This window comes from Podarcis liolepis, assembly GCF_965112155.1.
Source record: "Podarcis liolepis genome assembly, chromosome: 4".
NCBI lineage: Eukaryota > Metazoa > Chordata > Lepidosauria > Squamata > Lacertidae > Podarcis > Podarcis liolepis.
Genome location: NC_139558.1, coordinates 57,048,547 through 57,071,547, shown reverse-complemented (window position 1 = coordinate 57,071,547; position 23,001 = coordinate 57,048,547). Strand labels below are relative to the sequence as shown.

Genomic DNA, 23,001 nt, shown 5'->3' with positions numbered 1-23,001 from the left:
TTCCCTGCTCCCACTCGCCTTTCTGTGTGTGTGTTCTTTTAGTTTGTAAACCTGATGGCAGGGACAGTCTCTTTTTATTGAAGTGAGCCACTTTGGGAGACTGTTATTGTCTGAGAGTGAGATAAAAGCAGTAAATAATATTAAAAGGGGCAGAAGCAATATTTTAACACAGCTGAGACTGGGCATCAACTATGTCCTCTGCCTAATCCTAAAGGAGGAAAAACCCAAACAGCCCAATAAAGTCTGAGAATGCAGACTGATTGTTGGAGGAAAACAAGGTGAGGGACAGTGGAATGAAGCTGTCTTTCCAATGAGCAAACAAAGCACAGATTTACATTCAACAGAATTCAAATATTCACATTTGAACACTGAACTGTTTATTTAAATTACAACCGTAGGCCTATTCAACACCTCCAGCCACATTGCTGCTGCTTGTGTACTTGCTATCACATCACTTCTGCTCCTCTTCAAATTTGGGCTCTGTCATATAGGAAAAATGAAAGGAAGTGTCAGTTTATTTTCAAAGTGAAGTTTTCTAAATAGATAGTTTTACAACTTGATTCTATTGTCAATTTGCCAGAAATTAAGAACTTCAGCTTTAGCTACACAAATCTGCAAGAGAGGAGAGGGTCCATCAGCACTCTTGGAGCATAACACTTATTCCTTTTTAAATGCAGGTTCTCCACAGAAGAACAGAGTCTACTTCAGTGTAAATGGTGCAAAAGCCACACTTGCTTGCAAGGCAAGTTCCTACTACATGTAAATATTAGCTGCTTTACAAAGAGATGCATAGAGAGTATATGTATAGTTTATTGTTGTTGTTTCAGCCATCATTTCCCACAGGGTAAATATATACACTAATGCAATACTGAGGAACAACATCAACCAAAATATCTATTTATATTAAAATATACATGTAACAACAACAACAATTTAATACACAAAATATATAATATACCAAAGGTTAAGAAATGATAAAAAATTAAAATACAAATGGTTCAAGGAATTAATAATTAAAATCATCCAGCTGCATAAACCCAGAAAACCAATAGGAACTAAATTGTTTAAAAATAAAGACGTTACACTGTCTTTTTGCTTGTTGATCTCAGATTTAAAAACAATGTATGAATGCATAACGTTATTACTGGAAACAGAACCGACTGCTAAGATTACTATGTAGAGAACAAGAATACGAATGTATCGCTATAACATACATATGCATATATATGTCAGGTACAACATTTGAGCCCATTTACACACTCACTCTCTCATTCTCACTAGTTTACTGAAATATGTCTAAAAGCCAATCCTGAATATATATTGTAAGTCCCATCCCACAAAAGTACGCTTAAAAATATGTGAAAATATCTGCAGTTACTGACTGCAACCAGTTAGTAAAGGTTTTTTTAAATCACTTATTTTATTTAACATGGCATTTCTAATATTTCAATTATCCACTCTCATGTTTTTACATTACTAAACGAGTCATAAAACTTAAAAGCTTACCCTGAAATTTGAATTCTGGAAATTTGGTCATATCTCCTCCACCATACACCCGCTGGAGCTTGAACATTTGTTCATGCAAGCTTTTTTCATATTCTGGACCAGCATCAACAGGGCCACCAGTTTTCCTACAAATGCAAGAGTTAATTGAGCTTTGTTATATCTAGAGTGATGGATGGGGAAAGAATCTAAATAAATCACAAACACTTGGCGAACAGAGAACTTGTAGCACAAATAGAACAATTCAAGTACAGTGGTGCCTCAGGTTAAGTACTTAATTCATTCTGGAGGTCTGTTCTTAACCTGAAACTGTTCTTAACCTGAAGCACCACTTTAGCTAATGGGGCCTCCTGCTGCCACCGCGCCACCGGAGCATGATTTCTGTTCTCATCCTGAAGCAAAGTTCTTAACCTGAGGTACTTTTTCTGAGTTAGTGGAGTCTGTAACCTGAAGTGTATGTAACCTGAAGCGTATGTAACCCGAGGTACCACTGTATAGGATCTTTAGTGTACAGTGATGCCTATAATGAGTTTTCACACTAAGTGAATTATAACCCTTGTTACAGTTACAATTACAATTACCTGTTACAGAGTAATTTTGAGAACTGTTATTACAAAATGACAAATGATTCCATAGGTGAGAGACAGCAATAATGTGTAGAAGTGAGAGTACAGTGGTACCCCGCAAGACGAATGCCTCGCAAGACGGAAAACCCGCTAGACGATTATTATTATTATTATTATTATTATTATTATTATTATTATTATTATTATTATTAATTTCAGCCAGGTGCTATGGGTTTTTTGGGGTGGTGGTGGTGGAGGGTGGGTTAAGCTTTATTATTTAGAGCAATAACTCTGGTTAAGAGTGTCAGACTATGGCCAAGGAGACCCAGAGCAAATTCATGCTCAAATCTTAAAACTCATTGGGGTAACCTTGGGCCAGTCACAATCTCTCTAATGTACCTCACAGGGATGTTGGGAGCATGGACGGTGAGGAATAACCATGTATACTGCCATTAACTCACTGGAGAAAAAGTGAGATATAAAATGGGATTAATAAGTATGGCTGAATTTCCCCCCTACATATCACAGGGGAAAATGTTTCATTGCTGGGAAAACTAAATCCTATAGCAATAATACAGACAGCACAACTTTCATATTTGTACTTTATTGTTTACCTAGTACTTTGTGAACTTTGTGGAACAGCAACTGTTCAGTGTTGAATAACTTCAGCATCCCAAGAACAGTTGCTATGACTGACTATAGCAACAACTGTGCTAGGTATGCAAGACCATTATGTGGGAAATAGCATTCTGTTGCTTTTATTATATGTCAGGTAACAATTTCAAATAACAAGCTGTGTGCAAATTTGAATCCAAATCATGCCTGCAAACAAATGAAGCGGGACTCACAGAGAGCCCCTTTGGTGCTGAGTGTGTCACTGATCAGACAGTTGGCACTGAAAGCATGCCTTCAAAGGGGTTTGCATTCAGTACTGACAGCAAGTGCCCTCAAATGGAGCCCCCTAATGCAGCTGATCAACAAGTCCTGAATGCAAAACAACAACGACTGGAAGCTCACTTTAAGCTGCCAGTTGTTCTTTTGCACCCATATTCTTACTTGCTCTGCAGCAAACTTCACATTTGCGAATACTGCAGGCGGCATTGTCATGGTCAATTAGGACCCCTGCCAGTCCTAACTGGCAATTGCCTGGAGGTTCCTGGTGTCTGTTTTTATATATTTAAGAAGATTTATGCTCTACCTTTCACTCTAAAAGATTTTTAGAGGCAGCTTAAAAGACATTGTACAACTCAATGTAGGAGGAGCTGCTAAGGGATATCAATTACAATATCATGCTATGGACTAAAGGACTTTTAGGCTACAGCCCTAATATGATGTATATTATGTGGAGGAGGAATGGAGCGCTCTGTCCATTCTGTGCGCCCAGCACAGAAATACCACAGGCTGCTGGAGGAGAGACAAAGCTCTCCATTGCTCCTCCACTAGCTCCCACCAGGCAAGTAACTTTTGAGAACTTATTCAAAAGTCTAATTTATGTGTCTGATTTAAAGCTTTAGATGAATTTACTCAACAGTTACCATATGTTGCAGAACTTGATTACTTTCCACAAGCAAACAATTAACGCAAGAAATACATTTATATCCATATATATTTCATAGCAGGCTGTTATTACTGGGAGTCAAGTACTGTCCAAGAACCAACTTCAACAATATAAAAATTAAATGGAAAATTATCAAAATGCCCACAAGATAATCAAATGACTGGAGCCTTGAAATTCTGCATTTACTACATTCACTTACTGGCTCTTTGTGTTATATTCTCTGATCTTGTCCAAAAAGAGTTTCTGCACAGGATCAAGTTCCTTTGCCTTATTAAAAGCAATGGCCGAAAAGCCGATGTTTCTATGCAAGTGGAAGGAGATCGCGGAACGGAAAACAGAAGAAAACCTGAAGAGCTGTTTGAGAATCATGATGTATTTGTAGAAGTTTCAGCTAGAAAGACAAAAGGAACCATCAGTTACATCTTACATACTTCTATTCCTATCTGAACCTCCCAACAGTTGGAGTTCCACTGGGGAAGCCCACTTTCAAGTTTCAGCTGATTGGGACACCACAGTAGTTTCGACCAGACGCAGGGCATTCTAAGTTAGCACTGCACCATTTTGTGGCAGGGGTGCAATGGAATGTGTACTGATTTTTTGTTTAATGTTTCAATATTTCTTTCTGAAACTATCTGGTGACAAGAAGCATATAAGATTTGATGAAGAATTTGTAAGATGCTTGACATTATAACAGATAACATGGTCCAGAGGTATAGAACCTTTACCAGCCTGAGGGCCACATTACCAAATGGGCAACCTTCTGAGGATGGGTGAGGCAGAGGTTAAAAGGGGGCAAAGTTAGAAGTATAAGTGGGCAAAGCAACAAAAGCAACCCTTAACCTAATACAACACACTACATTCCAACAATAACAATAGAAACATCAGGTTTCCTTAGTTCATGGACACAATCCAGCCAGCCAAAACCATTTGAGAAGGGTGTGGAGCAGGTCCAGTGATGGGTGATGGCTAGGAAAGAGTACTCGGGGCCAGATGGGCCTCATTTGACACCTCTCTGCTCCCCAAGCTCAAGGTTCCCCACCTTCATCCAGCCAAAGTTAATGGGGAAAGTTAAATTTCCAACAGACTGCTCCCCCATGCCCATTAATTTGAATGGAACATTTCCACCACTACTCCTTATTCTAATGGCTAAACTGAAACATTCTTAGCTTTTAAAAACAATTGATCAATAGAAGTTATGAAGTTCTTTTCTTGCATTCTCCTGATTCAAACAATACACCTTTAAAAATGCTTTAAAATTCCATAACTGCTTCTTAAGGGTACTTAGGTTGGGGCGCCCACCCCATGCATTTGCATACGAACAGAGGCTGGACGCATTACAGTGGTGCCTCGCAAGACGAAATTAATCCATTCTGCGAGTCTCTTCGTCTTGCGGTTTTTTCGTCTTGTGAAGCACGGCTATTAGCGGCTATTAACGGCTTAGCGGCTTTAAGAAAAGGAAACAAACTCGCAAGATGTTTCGTCTTGCAAAGCAAGCCCATAGGGAAATTCGTCTTGCGGAACAACTAAAAAAAACGGAAAACTCTTTCGTCTAGCGAGTTTTTCGTCTTGCGGGGCACCACTGTAATAGCACCCCTCTGGAGACTTCACCTGGGGCAAAAAAAGTGGCTAGCTCCCCCCCCCCCCCATAACTACAGCTTTGCTTAAGTAAACATATCAGTCTAGAAACATTCAGAGTGACATTCTGGTTCTTCTCAGGGATAGCGTTGTTTGGGGGCAGTTGCAGGTGGGAAACTAGGTCAGAAAGAGAGTACCAAGCAAGAGCTACAAGCACCAAGGCCCACGCGAACGCACCCGCCCGCTTGGCCTCCTCAACGCCGCGCTCTCTCCCGTCCGGATTCAACCCCGCAGAGGAACTGCCGGTCACCTTGCCAGAGCCCGCAGTCACAGGGAGGGCCTGACTCGGCCCCGCCTCCAGCAGGCGCAAAGAGCTTCGGGAGTTTTCTCTTTTGAACCCCCGGCCTTTCGACACAATTCTAGGCCGCCTCGCCGTACTTAAGCCTCAGATTCCCTTGCACCGGCCCTGCATAAAAGAGAAAGCAAGCCCGTTGAAAGGGGGGGGGGGAGCGCCTCAGAAACAGCGACGTACCTCCTTTGCTTCCCGTCCCCGCTTCACCGGAAACGGATGGATTCACTTCCGGCTTCAAGTAGGCGGGTGGGAAAAGAGCAAAAGCTAGTTTGAGTTTGACTGAGGCGCTTTCCTCGGGAGGCGGCGGCAGTTTCGCAAGGGACGCCGGGAATTGTAGTTTTCGCCCTGACGCGGAGGGGGGGATTGTATGTGTGTGTGCGCTTTTCCCCCGCCAGGGCCCCGCGCGCAGCCTTCTCTGCCCGAGTGTGAGCGCGCTGCGGCCTTCTTCCCGCAGGGGCGGCGTGAGGGGCTCCGGTGGGGCTGATCCAGCCGCCGCGGCTGGAAAGTTTTTTTTTCTTTAAAAAAAAGGCGCGGGGAGGGGAAGCGGCGGGCGCTGCTCCGCCTGCTTTGGCGGGTTAGCGGGGTTTTGCGTTTTGTTTTTTTTGTGACGGAGGCTGAGGTGGCGGCGGCTGGTAAGTCCTGAGGCGCGAGACTTCGGGGCGCGCGGCTGGAAAGGGAGGGCGGGGGAGAAAGGGAAGCGCCTCGCGCTGTATCCGGGGGGGAAGGGGGGGTCTCGTGGCTTCCTCGCTTCTTGTGTTTTGTTTCCGTTTTCTGCCCCGCGCGGCGCGAGCCTCATTTCCGTTCCGAGTTCAAACAACAAGGAGGCGCCGCCGCGGGCGGAAGGGAGAGGAAGGCCTGGGCTGAGGCGGGATGGAGCCCTGCGCGCCTCAAGGGCCTCCCCGCCGCCATCGATACCGCGGCGGCGCCCTTTCCTCGCCTCCTCCTCCTCCTCTCAAACGGCGGGGCGGGAAAGAGAGACGTCCCCGCTCGCCCTGCTCGTCATCCGCCATGGAAGAGGCCGCCGGAGTCCAAGGCCGCCATCGCCTCCCTAGGGAAAGAGACGGGTCCGGCGGCGGCGGCGGGAGGAGCCGGCGGACATTTCGGGACCCTTCCCGCCGCCTCGCTCAGCCGCCGCCCCCTTCCCTCACTCCGTGTAACCTGGCGGGGTCATCTCGGCCGTTCGGCCTCCTGTCAAACGTCGGAGGGGTTATTTCAAAGCGAAGGAACATAACAACAACTTCATCTATCTCTCTCCATGTGTATCTGAAGTGTGTACATGCGACAGCGAGGGGTTATTCTGTGCGTGCCTTAATATGCAAATAAAAGGTACCAGAGATTAGATCAGGAGATGATGTAGCTTAGTTGGTTGGAGCATGATAATGTACGGGACGGCTACATATTCCTGCACTGCAGGGGGATGGACCACTAGAGGATCCTTAGGGTCCCTTCCAACGTTTCTAGGATTAGGTCTCTTCATAGATGTTTTGTTACATTAAGTGAAGCAGGCAGTACTGGCACCTGCTGAGATGCAATATTTTTATTTTTGGAACGAATGAAAATATCTTGATCAGTGGCTTGTATACTACTATGAAGTATACAGCATCCCCCTTGCCCCGGTGCAGTTCTGTATGCACTAGTGTATACACACTTTGAAAAGTGTTCCACCAATAAAACAGGAACATCCCTGTAGGTGTGTTTTAACATTGGGATGTTTTTACTCTTTTTTTAAGCAATACCTTAGTTTGACATCATTATGTTTACTTTGGAACCACAATTATGTGACTTCAGAAAGAGATGGTCCAGGAACAAATAATCATAGTGCTTTGTTTTTGTTTTCAAGTGGCAATTACAGCAGTGTGCATAACTAGAAACAAATTGCTTACTTTATTAAGAATATCTGTGCTCTTGCCCCGAAGTGTGAAGGTTTTTACCACTTTAGCTATATTTAAATCATACTGTGATCATTTCCCCAAATCTGGCAGCAACTTATATTAAACGAAATAACATATTGAAAGTCCTCAGCTTCTTGAAAGTTATATTTTCCAGTTCTCTTTGGAGAAAGATCCAGCTGTGGCAAAGTTAATAATATAAAGTCGAATGATAAATAGTGCATCACTTCAGTGTTTCAGACAGAAACTGCTTCAAGCTGACTTCTAGACATTACTCATAATTCATAAGTTGCATGTCCTGCCTCTGAATTCAGCAGAGGAATGGAAAGATGAAAGGAAACGAATGATTAGCCAGCATTTGAGATTTACAGCAAGTTGAAAAAGCAATATTTTAAAAGAGACATCTGTTTTATACTGTATAAGCCTTTTTTTTTTAAAAAAAGGATATGAATCCACAAGCTACCAAACATCAGAATAATTTTAATGACAATGTTATTTTGATATATTAGTGGTCTTAACCATTAGCTCAGCACCCAGTTGAAATCTTGCTCCATATTTATGGCTTTGGATTGTGCCCTAAACCACCTATGCAGAAACCCTACTAGACCAATAGATCGTATTTTCAAGTGAAAAGTAAATGAATGAATAAAGTGTACTTATTTTGAACCTGTTATTTCTATTTGTATGTAATGTGTAAAAACAAACAGACACATTTTATTTTGCAGATTGCCTCTTGAAACATTTCAGCCATGACTAAAAGAGAAGCAGAAGAACTGATAGAAATAGAAATTGATGGAACAGAGAAACAAGAGTGCACTGAAGAAAGGTATATAATTTGAGTCCACAGGAGTGCACGCATGTATTGCTGTTTTGGGTTTTTTTGGAGCTGCATTTCAAATTCAGGAAAGAGAACCGAGTGTTTACTGTAAATCCAGTTTAGAGTGTTGCAGTAGAAGAACAGTGGCTAATCTGCTGTTAGTGGGGGCCCAATGCATCCATCCAAGCAAATTTTTCTGCCCAAACCCCACTGAATTTGGTATCAAAAAGTTATTAAGACATTTCTGGGAAGGCAGATATTTAAATCCCAGCACCCTGATATTGATGCAAATCACCCACTCCCCAGTCATCAGATTGTTCGTTTAACTAAGAGGGAGGAGCAGTAATGCCCATCTTGAGCTGATCTGCGGGGGGGGGGGGGGTGCATGTTCATGTGAGTGTTGGGTGGCCATCTTCATCACTGGCATGTGGCCCATGGAAGCTTGGCAAAGGGTGAATGCAGCCCTTGGGCTGAATCAGATTAGCCCGCCTGGGATAGAATGTTGCCATAAAAGAGGCCACGGAAAGTGTCTAGCTGTATTTCAGTAACCCAAAGCTTTTTTCTTATGTTGAGTTCTATACGTTAAAATTCACCCACAGTGGAAAAATTCAAGTTTGTTGAATGTCAGATAACAAGTTGCTGATTGCTTTTTCTCCATTTTCTACTTCCTTTATTTCAGATAGAAACTTTTTCTTCTTTCACCAAAAGAAGCCAAACAAGGAGTAATTTCCATTTGAAAACTCCTGCTCATTTAACATCCTCCATATGAGATTAAGTCCCAACACTTACTCCACTTGATCAAGGGCCAAAAAATCTAACTCTTGGAAGTCTCTCTGAGCATAAATAATCACAACTTTAAAAGCATTTTCTGTTTCTTTCTTTTTTCCAGCTGTATAGTGATTAGATGTTTTCATTTGGCAGAAACCAAACTGTTTTTTGTTTTTTAAGAAAACATTTACTGCATGCATGTTTCTATAAAAACTGCAAGATAACTGTGCATAATATTTCTGTTTCACAAGCTTGTGGGCAAAGATTGGAGGGGGAAAAGATGGACAGATGCATCTCCCTCCCTACAGTTATACTACCTATATTTTTCTTAAAGGGTATACTACTTTACCTTAAAATACAATTAATTGTAAGTCAGATTTAGGGGCTTTACCCTGCTTAATCACTGCCATTATTTTTTGGTCCTTGGCCTGTTTCATTATAACCTGTGGAATCTTTGTGACACATGTCTTGCAGTTCCCTTGATATCTTTCCATTTGTGTATCTTTGTCACATAGCTATTATCTTGATCCCAGTTGTACTCTGCTAAAAAATTAGCAGATTCCTAGGATTTTTTCATTAATTGCATGATTAGTCAGGTAGTATTCAGATATGACAATGACCTAGATGTCATTGCAACTTTGCATCAACAGTAAGATTCTTCCCACTCCCCACTATAGTCATGGTTTCTATGTCCCAATGCATTTTCAGTTCAGTGCAAGTTCAGATCACTACAGAAAAACACACAGAGCAGTTAAGGGAGTTCAAATCCAGCTTCAGATATGTACTCAAAAGTTGTTCCATTTTAAAACTTTCCAAATGAGGTTCATGTCTCTTACTGGAATGTTTAGCACTAGCACATTCTAACAGTAGTTTTTGTTCAAATACAAGACCCCTTTTAAACTCTTTTGTTTCAGCATTGTTGAGCAAACTTACACCACTGCAGAATTTGTGAGTCAGGCTATTGATATCAATGAACCGGTTGGAAATCTTAAGAAACTACTGGAACCAAGACTTCAGTGTTCTTTGGAAGCACATGAAATCTGCCTACAGGATATACAGGTATAGCAAAAGCATTACAGTTAAAAGTTTTAATATAAAGGATGGCCTATACTGAGTAGGACTCCTTTGATCTTGTGCCTACATTTTCTATTGGCGGTTTTATTCTTGTATATATTTATCAATATTAATTGATTGGGACGCATTGCATAGAATATAATTATCTCTACCAGGGGATGCACATCAGTCAAGAGTAAAACGGACATAGATACATGGCCACCTTTTCATTTAACTCAACAAAACTTTACCTCTGTATCATATCTAGCATATTTTTCAACAACTGAGACTTTTGTTTAGATCAGAGTTTTTGAGTAAGTAAGTTATAACTAGATAAACATATTCAAGCTACAATTCGTTCAGGAAAACAAAATAGATTCAGGTTTATAAGCAAATATGGGAATGCTCAATTATAACAAGTAAGCTGGCCTGCCTTTTAGGTGATACATGCTAGAGGGCAGGGTAGAGCTGCAAAGAGACTGGTTTAGTCTAAATAACTGTTTTGAAAGGCGAGTCCTGTCTTTGCTGTTGAAAACACACAGTCTCAGGAGACAAAACTAGCCCCTGCCTGTAAAATAAAACCTTGCAATTTTCTAGGGATTTCCCCCCCATATAATTTTATATTGATAATTGCAAAAAATATATATAATGTTAAATAATATGTGTGTTTGAGGAGCAGGAAAGAAACGGCTATCTGGAAACACACCGGCCATATCCTCAGAAATATTAAATGAGTGGTCTAGAACAGCAAAGCATGATCAAAGATATTGCAGAGCATACCTCCAATTGTGTTCAATAGGCCTCCCAAAACAAAGTCTGGAGATCATATCTTTGATGCATGTTCAACACTGTGGTTTCAAAAGTGCTGTATGATAAGGGCATGTGATGTATCTACATACCATTTTGGTGACACATCAGGTGTTGTGTGGGAAGGATTCCACGAGAGAGGAAGGCCACTGAAGACAACCATGGAGCCCTATCCACCTGGAGAATCCCCCCAAGGGTGTTCTCCCATCAACTGTCCTGTCCTGATTGTTGTGAACAAACCCATAATAATAAGTTGACTACCTTTCTTTGAATTTCTATTTATCAAGCTGGATCCAGATCGTAGTCTTTTTGATCAAGGTGTCAAGACAGATGGAACAGTGCAGCTTAGTGTCCAAGTAATATCAAGGCAAGGTAAAAAACTAATTCTGTAGATTTATGATGTTTCCTGCATCTGGTGGAGATGTATGTTAAAAACAGTACTATTTAGTGGCAGGGTTGGTATGCAGCCCTTGTTATTGACCTACAGTAATAGCTTTTTCTGTTCAAATATTATTTCTCAATGGTTGCATATAAATATACACATTACAGCTTATTTATTGTGAACTTACTACACAGGGTAAACTTTCATAGTAATACATGTCAGTGAACAGATAAGAATGATTAATCTGGAAAATTGGTTTCCTTTTAGTGATTTGAAGGACTTTGTAGACTTGCAAATGCTTTTGCACAGCTTATTGATTATATAGATGTTGATGCTTAAACCTGCATATGATTTTTTAAATGATGAAACTATAAGGTCAAAGTCGATATTGGGAGCTAGTGGGTAGAAAATGAGATAAAGTAAAAGTTGGTGAGCTGGGAATTCAGAGTTTGTATTTCACAAAATATTAATGAATAGCATTTTTTAGAATTTTAAATGTTAAAGTGATGACAGTATTGGAATGAAGCCTTTAAAATTGAAGTTAAAATGGCATTTATAAAGATTTAATTTTTAAGAGGGCTCTGAAATAAAATTATTTGCTCACTGGTTAATGTATGATTGCTGTTGTTTATTAATTGCCTTCTACATATGTCCCAAGGCAATGTGCAAAATATAATAAAAACAGGACTGTATAGTTAACCTTTTATCAGAACAGTATGGAGCAGAACAGAACAAATTAATCAAGTTCCAATTCAATACAATATAAGGAATTGGAACACGATTAATTTGTTCTGTTCCACTTTGTGTAGTTTGCATTTTGTGTGGTGTTTTCTCAATTTTCTTTCTCTGTACAGGAATAGAACCAAAGTTAAACATCCTTGAAATTGTAAAGCCAGTAGAAACTGTTGAGGTCGTGATTGATCCAGATGCCCACCATACGGAAACTGAGGCACACCTTGTTGAAGAAGCTCAAGTGATAACACTGGATGGAACGAAACATATTACCACCATCTCTGATGAAACATCTGAACAAGTAACTCGTTGGGCTGCAGCATTAGAAGGCTACCGAAAAGAGCAGGAACGTCTAGGAATACCCTATGGTAATAAATTATATACAATGGCACATGTATATATTTATGGTTCTTTTCTCTGTCTCCCCCTCCATTTGCAGATAGTTCTGCTTAGATGTCTGATTTGTAATAATGACAAAGTGATGTTGAATAAATATGGTGCACATTCAGTTTCTACTGTGAACGTTTCATGTTGCCAGTTCAGCATCATTGCCAAGGAAATGCCATATAAGCAGGGGGAAATCATAACCTCTTTTGCTGAGGTTTAGATTTGCATTTTCTCTGATGTATGCAGTAGTTCAGAGAAGGGGAATAAGCTGTGAAAATAGAATTATTTTCTAATTGTCAAACTGTAGTAGCTAAACATTTCTTTGAGAGATTGGTTTGGACCTTGTGATCATCATCTGAGGCCCTTCTTTGTGTGCCTCCTCCATGAGAGGTCTGGAGGGTCAGAAAACAAGAGTGGACCTTTTCTGCCATGGCTCCTTATTTGTGGAATGCTCTCCCCTAGGAGGCTTGCCTGGCACCTTCATTACATATCTTTAGGCACCAGGCGAAAACATTTCTCTGTAAGCAGATGTTTAGCTGATTAATATTCTATGGCCTTTTAAATGTTTGTGGGAGCAGAGTTATTGGTTTGTTTTTGGTTGATTTGTATTTTGTGTTCTCATTTTTATGTTGTGAACTGCCCTGTGATCTTCAGATGAATGGTGGTGTACAAATTTAGTAATCAATCAATCAATCAATCAATCAATCCCTGAAGCACTGGATAGTTCATGTCATTCAGAGTAGACCGCACTAGTAGAGAGTTGGATTGACTTGGCAGTCTGGTTCAGATGTAACACTAAACCTTGGGATTGTTTACTCTCCTTTCTTCCTGTATATAGAAGGGGAGGAAGTTTGAAAGTTTAATGTCGTTATTTAGAGTTTAACATTACCTCAGAATATGTGATATTGTAATTTATTCCAGTGACACCTAGTTCAGACATACCAGGATCACACTGGCTTCAGATCCTGGTGGATAGAACTGTGGATAGAATAAAATATATTTTCTTATATTTGGACATAAAGAGGAATGGCAATTTGTTCAAAACCATGCCAAGAAGCTTTACATTTTCCTCCTTTCGCATGGAAAGGGGAGACTGAAGCAGTCGGAAGCGCTTTGTTGTGACATCTGAAGTTAGCAGCTATCAGTCATCTCCATAAATTTATATGTTCAACATAATGCTGTAGTCATGGATCTTTGAAAAAAGACTACACAAGTCCATGAGTTACCACTATGTCTCTGAAAATGGTTGTCATAATAAACCTATTTTCTGAAAACTTGATACTTAGTTAAGTATAGATCTGAAAGTAGTTGGAAAGTAAGATTTTCATAGATAATATATCAGAATTCCTTTTCTTTATTATTGCTTCAGCTGCATGAACCTGCTATCTGTTGGGCTTTTATGTTCATTTTAAGAATACTTTGTTTGAATGTATGCTGATGATGGTCTAACATAGCCTGTTGCAACATTGGGAAAAATAAGTAGAATATTTCTCTTCTTTCCTAGATCCAGTACAGTGGTCAACTGACCAGGTACTGCACTGGGTAGTATGGGTGATGAAGGAGTTCAGCATGACAGACATAGATCTCAATACTCTTAGCATTCCTGGGAGAGAGTTGTGCAGCCTCAGTCAAGAGGACTTCTTCCAGAGGGTCCCTCGGGGAGAAATCCTTTGGAGCCACCTGGAACTTCTTCGAAAATGTATGTGAGTTTTCTCAACAAGTATCTTGTTTGATTTTTTAAAATAAAAGTTTTAAAATAAAAAGTCTACATCATGGCAGTCCTAGTTACCAAGTAATGTATGCATTCAGTCACTATGACTTAAAATGCTACTGACACTTTAGAGCTCTGTACACATAAGCACAATTCAAATTGTAAGGGTTCTGTATGTATCAGCTTCTAGACACGGATAATTTAAACACTATAGCAGTTTAGTTTTCTCAAGATGCAAGTATTCTTAGCATCAGGAGAAGAGTTACTGATAATTTAAAGTAAGATTGAAATCATTCTTCAATCTCTATTAGAATCTAAGTGCTTCTATACTTCCTACCCCTCTTTTAGTTAAAAATATATATGAGGCAACAGAAGGTAATTATTTAAAATTACCAGATATGAAAGAAATGTGAAATACAGAATTGCCTATAAATCTAATAACATTATAAATTTTATAGATGTGTATTTATTTTTTCCTTTCCCTGCATGGCCTTTAGACTTCAAGCATGTTCGTAATTCTTATATTCTTTATAAAATTAGCACTTTCCTTTGTTCTTTCCTCATTTTTTCAAGTGAAAATGTTGCCAAAGTTTAGTATTTAATATTTTTCTTGTATATCCAGATGTGCTGGCTAGCCAAGAACACTCTGGAGAAATAGCTACAGTTACTATTGATCAACGTAAGTTGTCATTCTATGATTTTGTTTTAAAGAAATAGTATTCTCAACAGAGTCGTATCATAGTCTGTATAAAAATGCTTGAACTTGGAAGCTGATCCTTAACCTTTTAAAGATGGAATCAAATTGAAATTAAGAACATTTGTCCCTAATGGTGCATTTGCACTGGCACCTGACCAGTGAACCAGGAGGTCTATTGCGAGGTGTATTCCCATTGCTGTGGGGCTTTAATATTGAGCAGTAGTTCAATATTAAATTATTCCTGGATTATCTAGCAGCAGCTTACTGGCGTTTCTCATGGGATACTTTAAAAAGAGAGTGCAAACAATTTGGGAGTAGAGAGTAACTAATAAGGTCTGTCCTCCTGGGCAGAGCGAGTTTGGTAAGGTTATTATTTCTATGGTGCTTTCACCCACAGTTCTTTTATTGGAAAAGACTTTGGATAGTTGTTATTTTCTTCTTAGTTTGGGAGCAAATAAAGAGGAGCAACAAAAGTTTTATTGAAGTGGCACTACGAAAGGTACAGAAGCTTCAGTATCAAGCTCACCTGTTTGCTTTTCTTGGCTAGTAGAAGCAGAATACAGTCATATCTTGGTTGTTGAATGCCTTGTGACTTGAACGTTTTGGCTCCCGAACGCTGCAGACCCGGAAGTGAGTGTTCCGGATTGCAAATGTTCTTTGGAACCTGAACATCCAATGCGGCTTCCGCAGCCAATCGGAAGCCATGCATTGGTTTTCAAACGTTTTCAGAAGTCGAACGGACTTCTGGAACGGATTCCGTTCAAGAACCAAGGTGTGACTGTACATGCAAAATCAGAAGGTATTTGCATAAATTAGAGTAGTCACAAAATTTGGGGTAACATTGATGCACACTTCAGATTTGTGGTGGCAGAGCCCTCAAGCTTTTCAATAAAAATGTAAAAATGATATTATAGACTGGGGTGGGGAATAGGATTTGGCTGGCAGGTGAGATGCTGTGCTCCCCCATTCTCCACAGGAGACTTTTGACAGGTGACTTGGGCTGACTACTATCACATCACCTGACATCAACATGATATCAGGTGACCCTGTTTCAAAGGAAAGAATCAGGAGCATGCTCTTAAGAGTGCCTGCATGGAGGCTCAGTGGTCTGCAGAAAGAACCAGAATTTTTAGGAATACTCTATTGTAATAAATTACATGCCGTGGCGCGCGCGCGCGCATATATATATATATATATATATATATATATATATATAGTTATCTCGTCCCTCCAAATAGACTTGAACTCCAGCTGGGTTGCAGAGGATGATACTTGCTGAAAGAAGCTTGCTTATTGATACTGTCTTAACTCCATTTGGGATAAACTGGAGCCTGCAGACTCTTTGAGTACCCCTTATCCCAGCAGGGTTCTCACGTCAGTACTGATTGGCACCAACTGCAAACTTAGCTTTTGTATGAGGCAGGTGGCCATGACTTTGGTATACCAGCTTTATGGGCCCAATAACGAACCTAGGTGGGCCTGATTTGGCCCATGAGTCAAAGGTTCCCCCTCTACAGACTAGTTGACAAGCCGTCACTACTTCACAACTCAGAAATTCATTTTGTGTTTAATACAAACTCTTTAATTATACAGAGGTTGGTTTCCCTAGTTATGCAGACCAACTGAAAGATTTGCTGTGCCAAAAATCACTGTTTCTGATGCAGCATTGTAACTAATAATAATAAAAAATGAAAATACTTTGGTGTTCCAGACATATTTCTGTAGGGAACTAACTCCATCACAAATGATTATTTCCAAGTGCCAGGCAATGACACCATTTTTCAGATGACTTATTGATAATGCTGTTGGACGTTATCTGGTCTTTGGTTATAGAAGGGCTGAATAAAGCTGTTTGTATACTCTTCGGAGAAAATATTAAAACTATTCTATCTCCAGTTCAATATCCCTTCATCTGTATTGTGCAGATTACTGGAGCTAAAGTTTAAGAAAATGATCTCATAATGTAAATTCACCAGCATTTGTAATATTTTATTACATGTTCCTCTGTTCTTTAACTAGCTCATATGATTATATTCCATGTCAAATGTCTGTAATATATTGGGCTGTTCCTGTGTCTTGGTGTCTGACATGGGAATTTCTGCTTATGCATCTAATACCCATTTTTAATCTTATGTTTTCTCTGTAGCTGTGCAGATTATTCCAGCATCTGTACAGCCCGCTACTCCAACCACTATTAAAGTCATCAACAGCAGTGCAAAGACAGCAAAAGTGCAGAGAGCACCAAGGATTTCTGGAGAAGATAGAAGTTCACCTGGGAACAGAACAGGTATTTTCTTTTAACTAAAACCAAAAGATTTTAAGTATCCATAAAGTATGAATACTCCAGTCCATAGAGAGACTGTAGAATTTGTTAGTATCTTAGAAGACCAAAGGTCAGTTTTATTTGAATGAGCAAAGTTCCTATTTCTTAAAATAATTTATCTCAACCTGAAGTCTCTTGGAGGGAGAACCATCAAGACAGAAAAAATAATGATTTCATAGCTGGTAGATAAAATACTGCCCAACTTGTGCAACAGAGAGAATAGACACAACAAAAATAGATTTTAAAATTTACATTAATGAAAGATACAAACTCCACAAAGCTATTTTTTAAATAAGGTTGGGATATGAGGTTTTTAATACACCAGTGTATTGATTGCAGATTTCCTTCAGGTTAAGGGTAATTTTTCTACAATAGTAGGGTAATAGGACCATTAAAAGGGAACACAATGTGAGCAAGCTTTCAAGTTAAACTTTTTTTTAATCAGTCAGGATATTTATTTTATCTTGAATATATTTTATGTTTAATTTCTTACCCCAACGAGTTTAGCTTACTGGAAAGCTTATTCACTTAAAACATTTTAGTCTATTTCACAAGTGAGGCTCATAATGAGATGAAAAACATGGTTTTACATTTGCATTTTAATAATTTCATTCTTAATAGGAAACAATGGCCAGATCCAACTCTGGCAATTTTTGCTTGAGCTTCTGACTGACAAAGATGCTCGAGACTGCATTTCATGGGTTGGCGATGAAGGAGAGTTCAAACTAAATCAACCAGAGCTAGTTGCACAGAAATGGGGACAACGTAAAAATAAGCCTACTATGAACTATGAGAAACTCAGCCGTGCTTTACGGTAAGTTAAGAACATAAGAACTGCTTATACTGGATCAGATCAGAGTCTGATTCTAACAGTAACTCCCAGTTGCCCACGGAACTTCACAAACAGAGCATGAAGGTGATGGCTTTCCTGTTGTTTGTCCCTGGCATGTGGTATTCTAAGGTACACTGCTTTTGAATATTCAGGTTCCATTTACATTCCATGAATTTTCTAATTCCCTTTTAAACTTTAATGGCCATATCCACATCCTGTGGTAGCAAATTCTTTGTTAACTATGCATTATGTGAAGAAGTACTTCCTTTGGTCTGTCTTAAATCCAGTGTCAATTTAATTAATTAAATTTAATACTGCTCATCATATTGATTTAGACAATACTTTAAAGTGGCTTCCCCTTCTGAATGTGTGGACTTCAGTGAACTATTAACTTTAATTAACTGAATGCTGTCACATATATTAACTCTGCTTTATAGCCAGCTAAATACTCTAGGAAAGTCAGGTGAAGGCAAAATTTAACTATTGGTGGCTATTCAGTGTAATAAGGCTATATGTCTAGATGTTGAAAGTTTAACTAAAACCCATAATCCCTCAGCTTCTAATAGTGAATACACATTATTATTTTCCACAAAACTATAATGACAATGTACATCCAGCCCATCTCCTGACTGTGTATCCATGTTGTCCTATCACAAGCATGGTGATTCTGTTGTACATTCAGTGGTGTTGAACTCCACAAGACCCAGTTTCATGCATAAAGCAATGGCAAAGTAGATTCTTTCTGCTGCATAGGTTAAATTGAGCAAACAAATATGCAAGGCTGCATATATCAGAAGACCCATTTGCACTGACTGTTGGTTTCTCTAGGTGATAAGAAAGTAGGCTCAAGTGTCCCTCTGAAGCCTCCATTCAGATAGACATTCTCAAACAGTTGAGGCTGCACTGTAATTCAGGGCCTACAAAAGGAAAATAAAAAAGTTCCTTCCAGTAGCACCTTAAAGACCAACTAAGTTACTAACTTAGTTGGTCTTTAAGGTGCTACTGGAAGGAACTTTTTTATTTTGACTATGGCAGACCAACACGGCTACCTATCTGTAAAAGGAAAATAAGTTTGTGATGGTCTGCAAAGTCATCCTTACATTTTGCCACCTTCGAGATCTTGTTAGATGTGAGGCAAGGGACATGCTTTAAGTTAGAAAGGCAGCTTATTTTTCCCTTTATCAAATTTTATAGTTATCATCCGTGTTAGTTATCATCAGTTACTTTTTCAAGGAATTTTTGTTCCCTTTTTTCTAAATGAAGGTATTACTACGATGGAGACATGATCTGCAAAGTGCAAGGCAAGAGGTTTGTATACAAATTTGTCTGTGACTTGAAGACTCTCATTGGGTACAGCGCAGCAGAGTTGAACCGGTTGGTCACAGAGTGTGAACAAAAGAAACTGGCAAAGATGCAACTCCATGGTATTGCACAACCCGTCACAGCAGTTGCACTGGCTACGGCATCTCTGCAAACAGAAAAAGATAACTAGGTACCAGGACCTAAAAGCTTGGGAGCATGAGGCCTTTCTTGTATATTGAGCAGTTTCTGGTCCTAAAATGGGAGCTACTTCATTCCTTGGCAGTTCAATATGATGCATGGTTTTTCTACGGAGAACTGAGACTCCCATAAATTTGGATCTTTTTCACGTAAAGGTATATATTTCATGTATGTTAAAGGCACTCCAGATTCTTCAGCGTGAAGACAGACATGATGTGACAAGTTGCTGGATCGGTAAGAGAGCTCACAATTGGTTGGTGCCATGTTATGCCATACTATTTGTCCAGCATTTCGAGAAATTGAAGCATATTTACACGATGTAAACCTGTCAATATTTTGAATTTAGTTCTCTGCACTTCCATTTCTAAGCTACCAAATTAAAAGTAATGCATTTCCAGAGGTAAGGCAGCTACTCTTAACCATGCTCATTATCTAAGCATGTCAGGCTGTAAAAAACACACTGAAAAGTACCATGCTCCTAAGATGATTTCTCATCGCAAAAGAAGTGTACTATAGGCAGAATTGGGAGATCACTGCTGAAGAGAAATCCAAATTTAAGTCCAGCAAGGTCAAAAACCAATTATGAGTATTTTGATAAAATATGTAGATAACGTGTATTTGAGGGAAAGTGCTTAACTATCTTGAGAGACATTGCTAAGCTTAATGTCTGGCACAAAAAAGTTTTCCACATTTTTCCTATTACGAGATTTAAAACTTGAAATGCTGTCTCTCATCCAAAGAATAGGTTTTGCTTTGTTTTAATCTACACTGCAGAGTATATCAGCTGATTCTGCTTATACTTGCAGTGTAGCTGACTTTGATCTGAAGACTTAAGTTAATCACAGAGAGAAGCCCCTACCTGTTGAGAAATAAAATGTAATCTGCAGGTAAATTGATAAGAAGTTTGACTTCTCAATGTTATATAGACCTCTGTATTAAAATACAGAAAAATGCAGTTTTCTTTAAATTACTTAAATTTCCAAGCTGTTGTTATGATGCTTTGGAAAGAAAAGGGTGTGTATCACTCATAGTTAATTTGATAACATTTTTTAAAAGATCACCAAATTAAATCTAGATGAGCTTATGCTATTTTTCTTCGTCTTCCCTTTGTTTGGTATAAATATCCCTTTGTTCTGAATGTAGGCTTTTTGTTGAATCATCACAATTAGAAGAACAAACTCGTTTGAAGTTGTGGTTTCACTTAACAATCAGTGAAAGTGCAGATGTTAAACAGGGCCTTCATCTGTAAGAGCAAATCACTCAGAGCTAAAAAACAGGCTTACAGTAAAAAGCACTGAACATAAAATGTAGCTTAGTCTTGGGAATGTAAGATTGTAGCTGTAGTTACAGCTCGACTCATTTGCTTATTTTCAGACTGCTTAGAAACGTAGAAGATATTCTGGTATTTAAACATCATTAGGCAAAGAAAGTGTTTAAACCTTTGGGTGACATTTAATGTTTCTGATGGCTGGTTAAGTCCATTGACTCCAGTGGGACTTGTATTTAACATTACAGGATTGCAGTTTAAGTTACACTAATATTTTATGCTGTTAGTCAAGCTGGTTAAGAATATGTTTTCTCTCAAAGTCTGAATGATAATTATGGTAAGTGAAAAAACCCACTTTAATCATATATCAAGACTTTGAACTCTCCTATGCATCACTGGAGCCATTAGTCCATAGCTGGGGTGGGAAGGGGAGGGGAGAGAAGCTGCATTCCTAAAAATAAGGGTTTGGACATTTTATGTAGTGCTAAGGAAGACAAGCAACATAACTTACATTACTAGTTCATATGCATCTCTTTAAGATGTGTTTGAAGTGTACAGGCATCTAATTTTTCCCTGTAAAAGAAGGCCGCCGGTAAACCTTGGGATAGACAAGGGTGACCACAAATTACATATATTAATGCTGTCATAAATATACTCTCAGCTATGCACATAATTGCACATAACAGAATAAGCCATATTAGTAAACATGGCACATGGCCTTTTATTATATATACATTGCATTTGTTTTCTGAATTTTAAAATTTCATTATACTTCCTTTGTAAGTTTGCTGCACTTCTTGTAATATTTTCCCCATGTATAGAGTACTGATGTGTTTTAAAAACAGTACATACGTGTCAGATTTATTGTGGGGACAATCTGTGACTAATCGAGGTCTTCAGTAAGGTATGGATTATTGTATGTCAAATAGCATTGTGTGGCTGTCAGAAGAAAAATATAGAAGGTATATTCCCAATTTTTTGTAAAATGGAGGGGTTTTTGCATACATTTTTACTCTTTAAGGACACATATTCTGCTAATTATGTATTTCTTTTGTGTTGAATTTTACATAAAACAATTATTTTCTATTTTTACTCTAAAATATTTGTGCATAAAATTGTCAATATAGTAAAGTAAGAAAATAAAATTTTACACAACAAAATGTTTTGTCTTCTGTACATTCACAAAGTGTATATAACTTTTTGCAGTATTTTCTTAGTAAATTTAGTAGATGTGACATGTAGTAGTAAAGGAAGAGAGAATGCAAATGATAAAAAATATCATTACTCCAGCATTTCTGCAGTTTGTTCATCTCTTAAATTCATTGGTAGACATTTTGCTTGATTGCGAAACAAATGTCAAGCTGTACAATGGTGCTTTCCTTTCTTCATCTGGGTAGACTTCCATAAAGCCCCAAAATTTGCTCTGGGAATTCCCCCAGACCTAAGAAGCCGATTTTGGGGTCACACAAATGGCTACAGGGAGGAAGAAAAAATCCATTGTGCAGGTTGAAATGGTATGAACTGCCACTGGATGTCACCCAGTGTAACTTCAGCATAATCTTAGTGTTTGCAATAATAGTAATGGGTAATTCTTGCAAAACAATGGCACTAAGGAAATAGGTAAAGTTCCTAAGACAACAGTGCTTCAATTTGTGTACACAACGAATATATCTTAAGTTGGATTTCTTCACCTTTTTACTATCTGAGTTAGCATCATTATTTTTCAGTCTTATGTATATTGTCACAAATGCTCTAATCTGCTTCTGCTGTTGCTCTGAACCCCAGCAGAGCCCATCTTAGCTATTCTGGAAGCGTACCTGTAAAACAGCAGAATAACCTCTATTCTTGCTGGATTATTTCACTGCATGTATCAGTGGTACTTTTTCAGTCTTACAGCATCCCAAACTCACAGGAGTTGTATTTAAAAGCAGCAGGATAAAATAATAGGCTGTGGGGGCAGCTCTGCACAGCAGCTTGTAGATTTGAGCTATTTTTGTTAAACATCTTGTGCCTTCCTTTCGGCCTTGGTGAAACCAGGCAGCTGCCTCAGCAACAGCCAAAGGATGCAACCCATTAGTAACTGGCTGAGTTGTAGTTCAGAGGTGCACCCCAGAAGCCTAAAGATGAAAACTGGCAAGTGGCATTCATTTCTGCTTTGTCCTTGAGTGAAAGACAAGTGGATTTCAAATAAAAATCCTTCAGAAATCCAGAATTTGGCCCTCCTCCCCCAATGAAATCTGTAATTAGATCTGATGTGCTGACAAGGGATGAAAGATTAATCC

The 23,001-nt window shown here is 39.1% G+C and overlaps 2 protein-coding genes across 10 annotated transcripts; one reads left to right on the top strand and one right to left on the bottom strand.

Moving 5' to 3' along the window:
• Positions 1-330: 330 nt before the first annotated feature.
• On the bottom strand, positions 331-5,850 carry ATP5PF (ATP synthase peripheral stalk subunit F6). 4 transcript variants are annotated; one of them, XM_083500401.1, is made up of 4 exons: positions 5,735-5,850; positions 3,827-4,018; positions 1,507-1,631; positions 331-480 (listed from the first exon to the last, which is right to left on the bottom strand). In XM_083500401.1, the coding sequence occupies exons 2-4, from the start codon at positions 3,994-3,996 to the stop codon at positions 452-454; spliced, it is 324 nt and encodes a 107-aa protein (XP_083356527.1). In that variant the 5' UTR covers positions 3,997-4,018; positions 5,735-5,850; the 3' UTR covers positions 331-451. The 4 variants fall into 4 exon arrangements, with proteins under 4 accessions (XP_083356527.1, XP_083356528.1, XP_083356529.1 ...); XM_083500402.1 differs by lacking the exon at positions 5,735-5,850 and adding an exon at positions 5,462-5,674 and having other exon boundaries at positions 3,827-4,019; XM_083500403.1 differs by lacking the exon at positions 5,735-5,850 and adding an exon at positions 5,513-5,674.
• On the top strand, positions 5,791-21,879 carry GABPA (GA binding protein transcription factor subunit alpha). 6 transcript variants are annotated; one of them, XM_083500361.1, is made up of 10 exons: positions 5,791-6,186; positions 8,169-8,269; positions 9,943-10,087; positions 11,176-11,260; positions 12,125-12,370; positions 13,894-14,088; positions 14,723-14,779; positions 16,944-17,084; positions 17,742-17,934; positions 19,216-21,879. In XM_083500361.1, exons 2-10 carry the CDS (start codon positions 8,193-8,195, stop codon positions 19,442-19,444), a joined length of 1,368 nt encoding a protein of 455 aa, XP_083356487.1. In that variant the 5' UTR covers positions 5,791-6,186; positions 8,169-8,192; the 3' UTR covers positions 19,445-21,879. The 6 variants fall into 6 exon arrangements, 4 of the variants coding, with proteins under 4 accessions (XP_083356487.1, XP_083356488.1, XP_083356490.1 ...); XR_014525404.1 differs by having other exon boundaries at positions 6,038-6,186; positions 17,742-18,890; positions 19,024-21,879; XM_083500362.1 differs by having other exon boundaries at positions 6,038-6,880.
• Positions 21,880-23,001: the final 1,122 nt, after the last annotated feature.

Coding starts and splice junctions, on each gene's coding strand:
- ATP5PF (XM_083500401.1), bottom strand. CDS start 3,996: ATGATTCTCAAACAGCTCTTCAGGTTTTCTTCTGTTTTCCGTTCCGCG. Junction 1,632..3,826: donor GAATATAACACAAAGAGCCA/GTAAGTGAATGT, acceptor TTGCATTTGTAG/GAAAACTGGTGGCCCTGTTG. Junction 481..1,506: donor TCCAGAATTCAAATTTCAGG/GTAAGCTTTTAA, acceptor CCTATATGACAG/AGCCCAAATTTGAAGAGGAG.
- GABPA (XM_083500361.1), top strand. CDS start 8,193: ATGACTAAAAGAGAAGCAGAAGAACTGATAGAAATAGAAATTGATGGA. Junction 10,088..11,175: donor TCTGCCTACAGGATATACAG/GTATAGCAAAAG, acceptor CTATTTATCAAG/CTGGATCCAGATCGTAGTCT. Junction 14,089..14,722: donor CCTGGAACTTCTTCGAAAAT/GTATGTGAGTTT, acceptor TTGTATATCCAG/ATGTGCTGGCTAGCCAAGAA.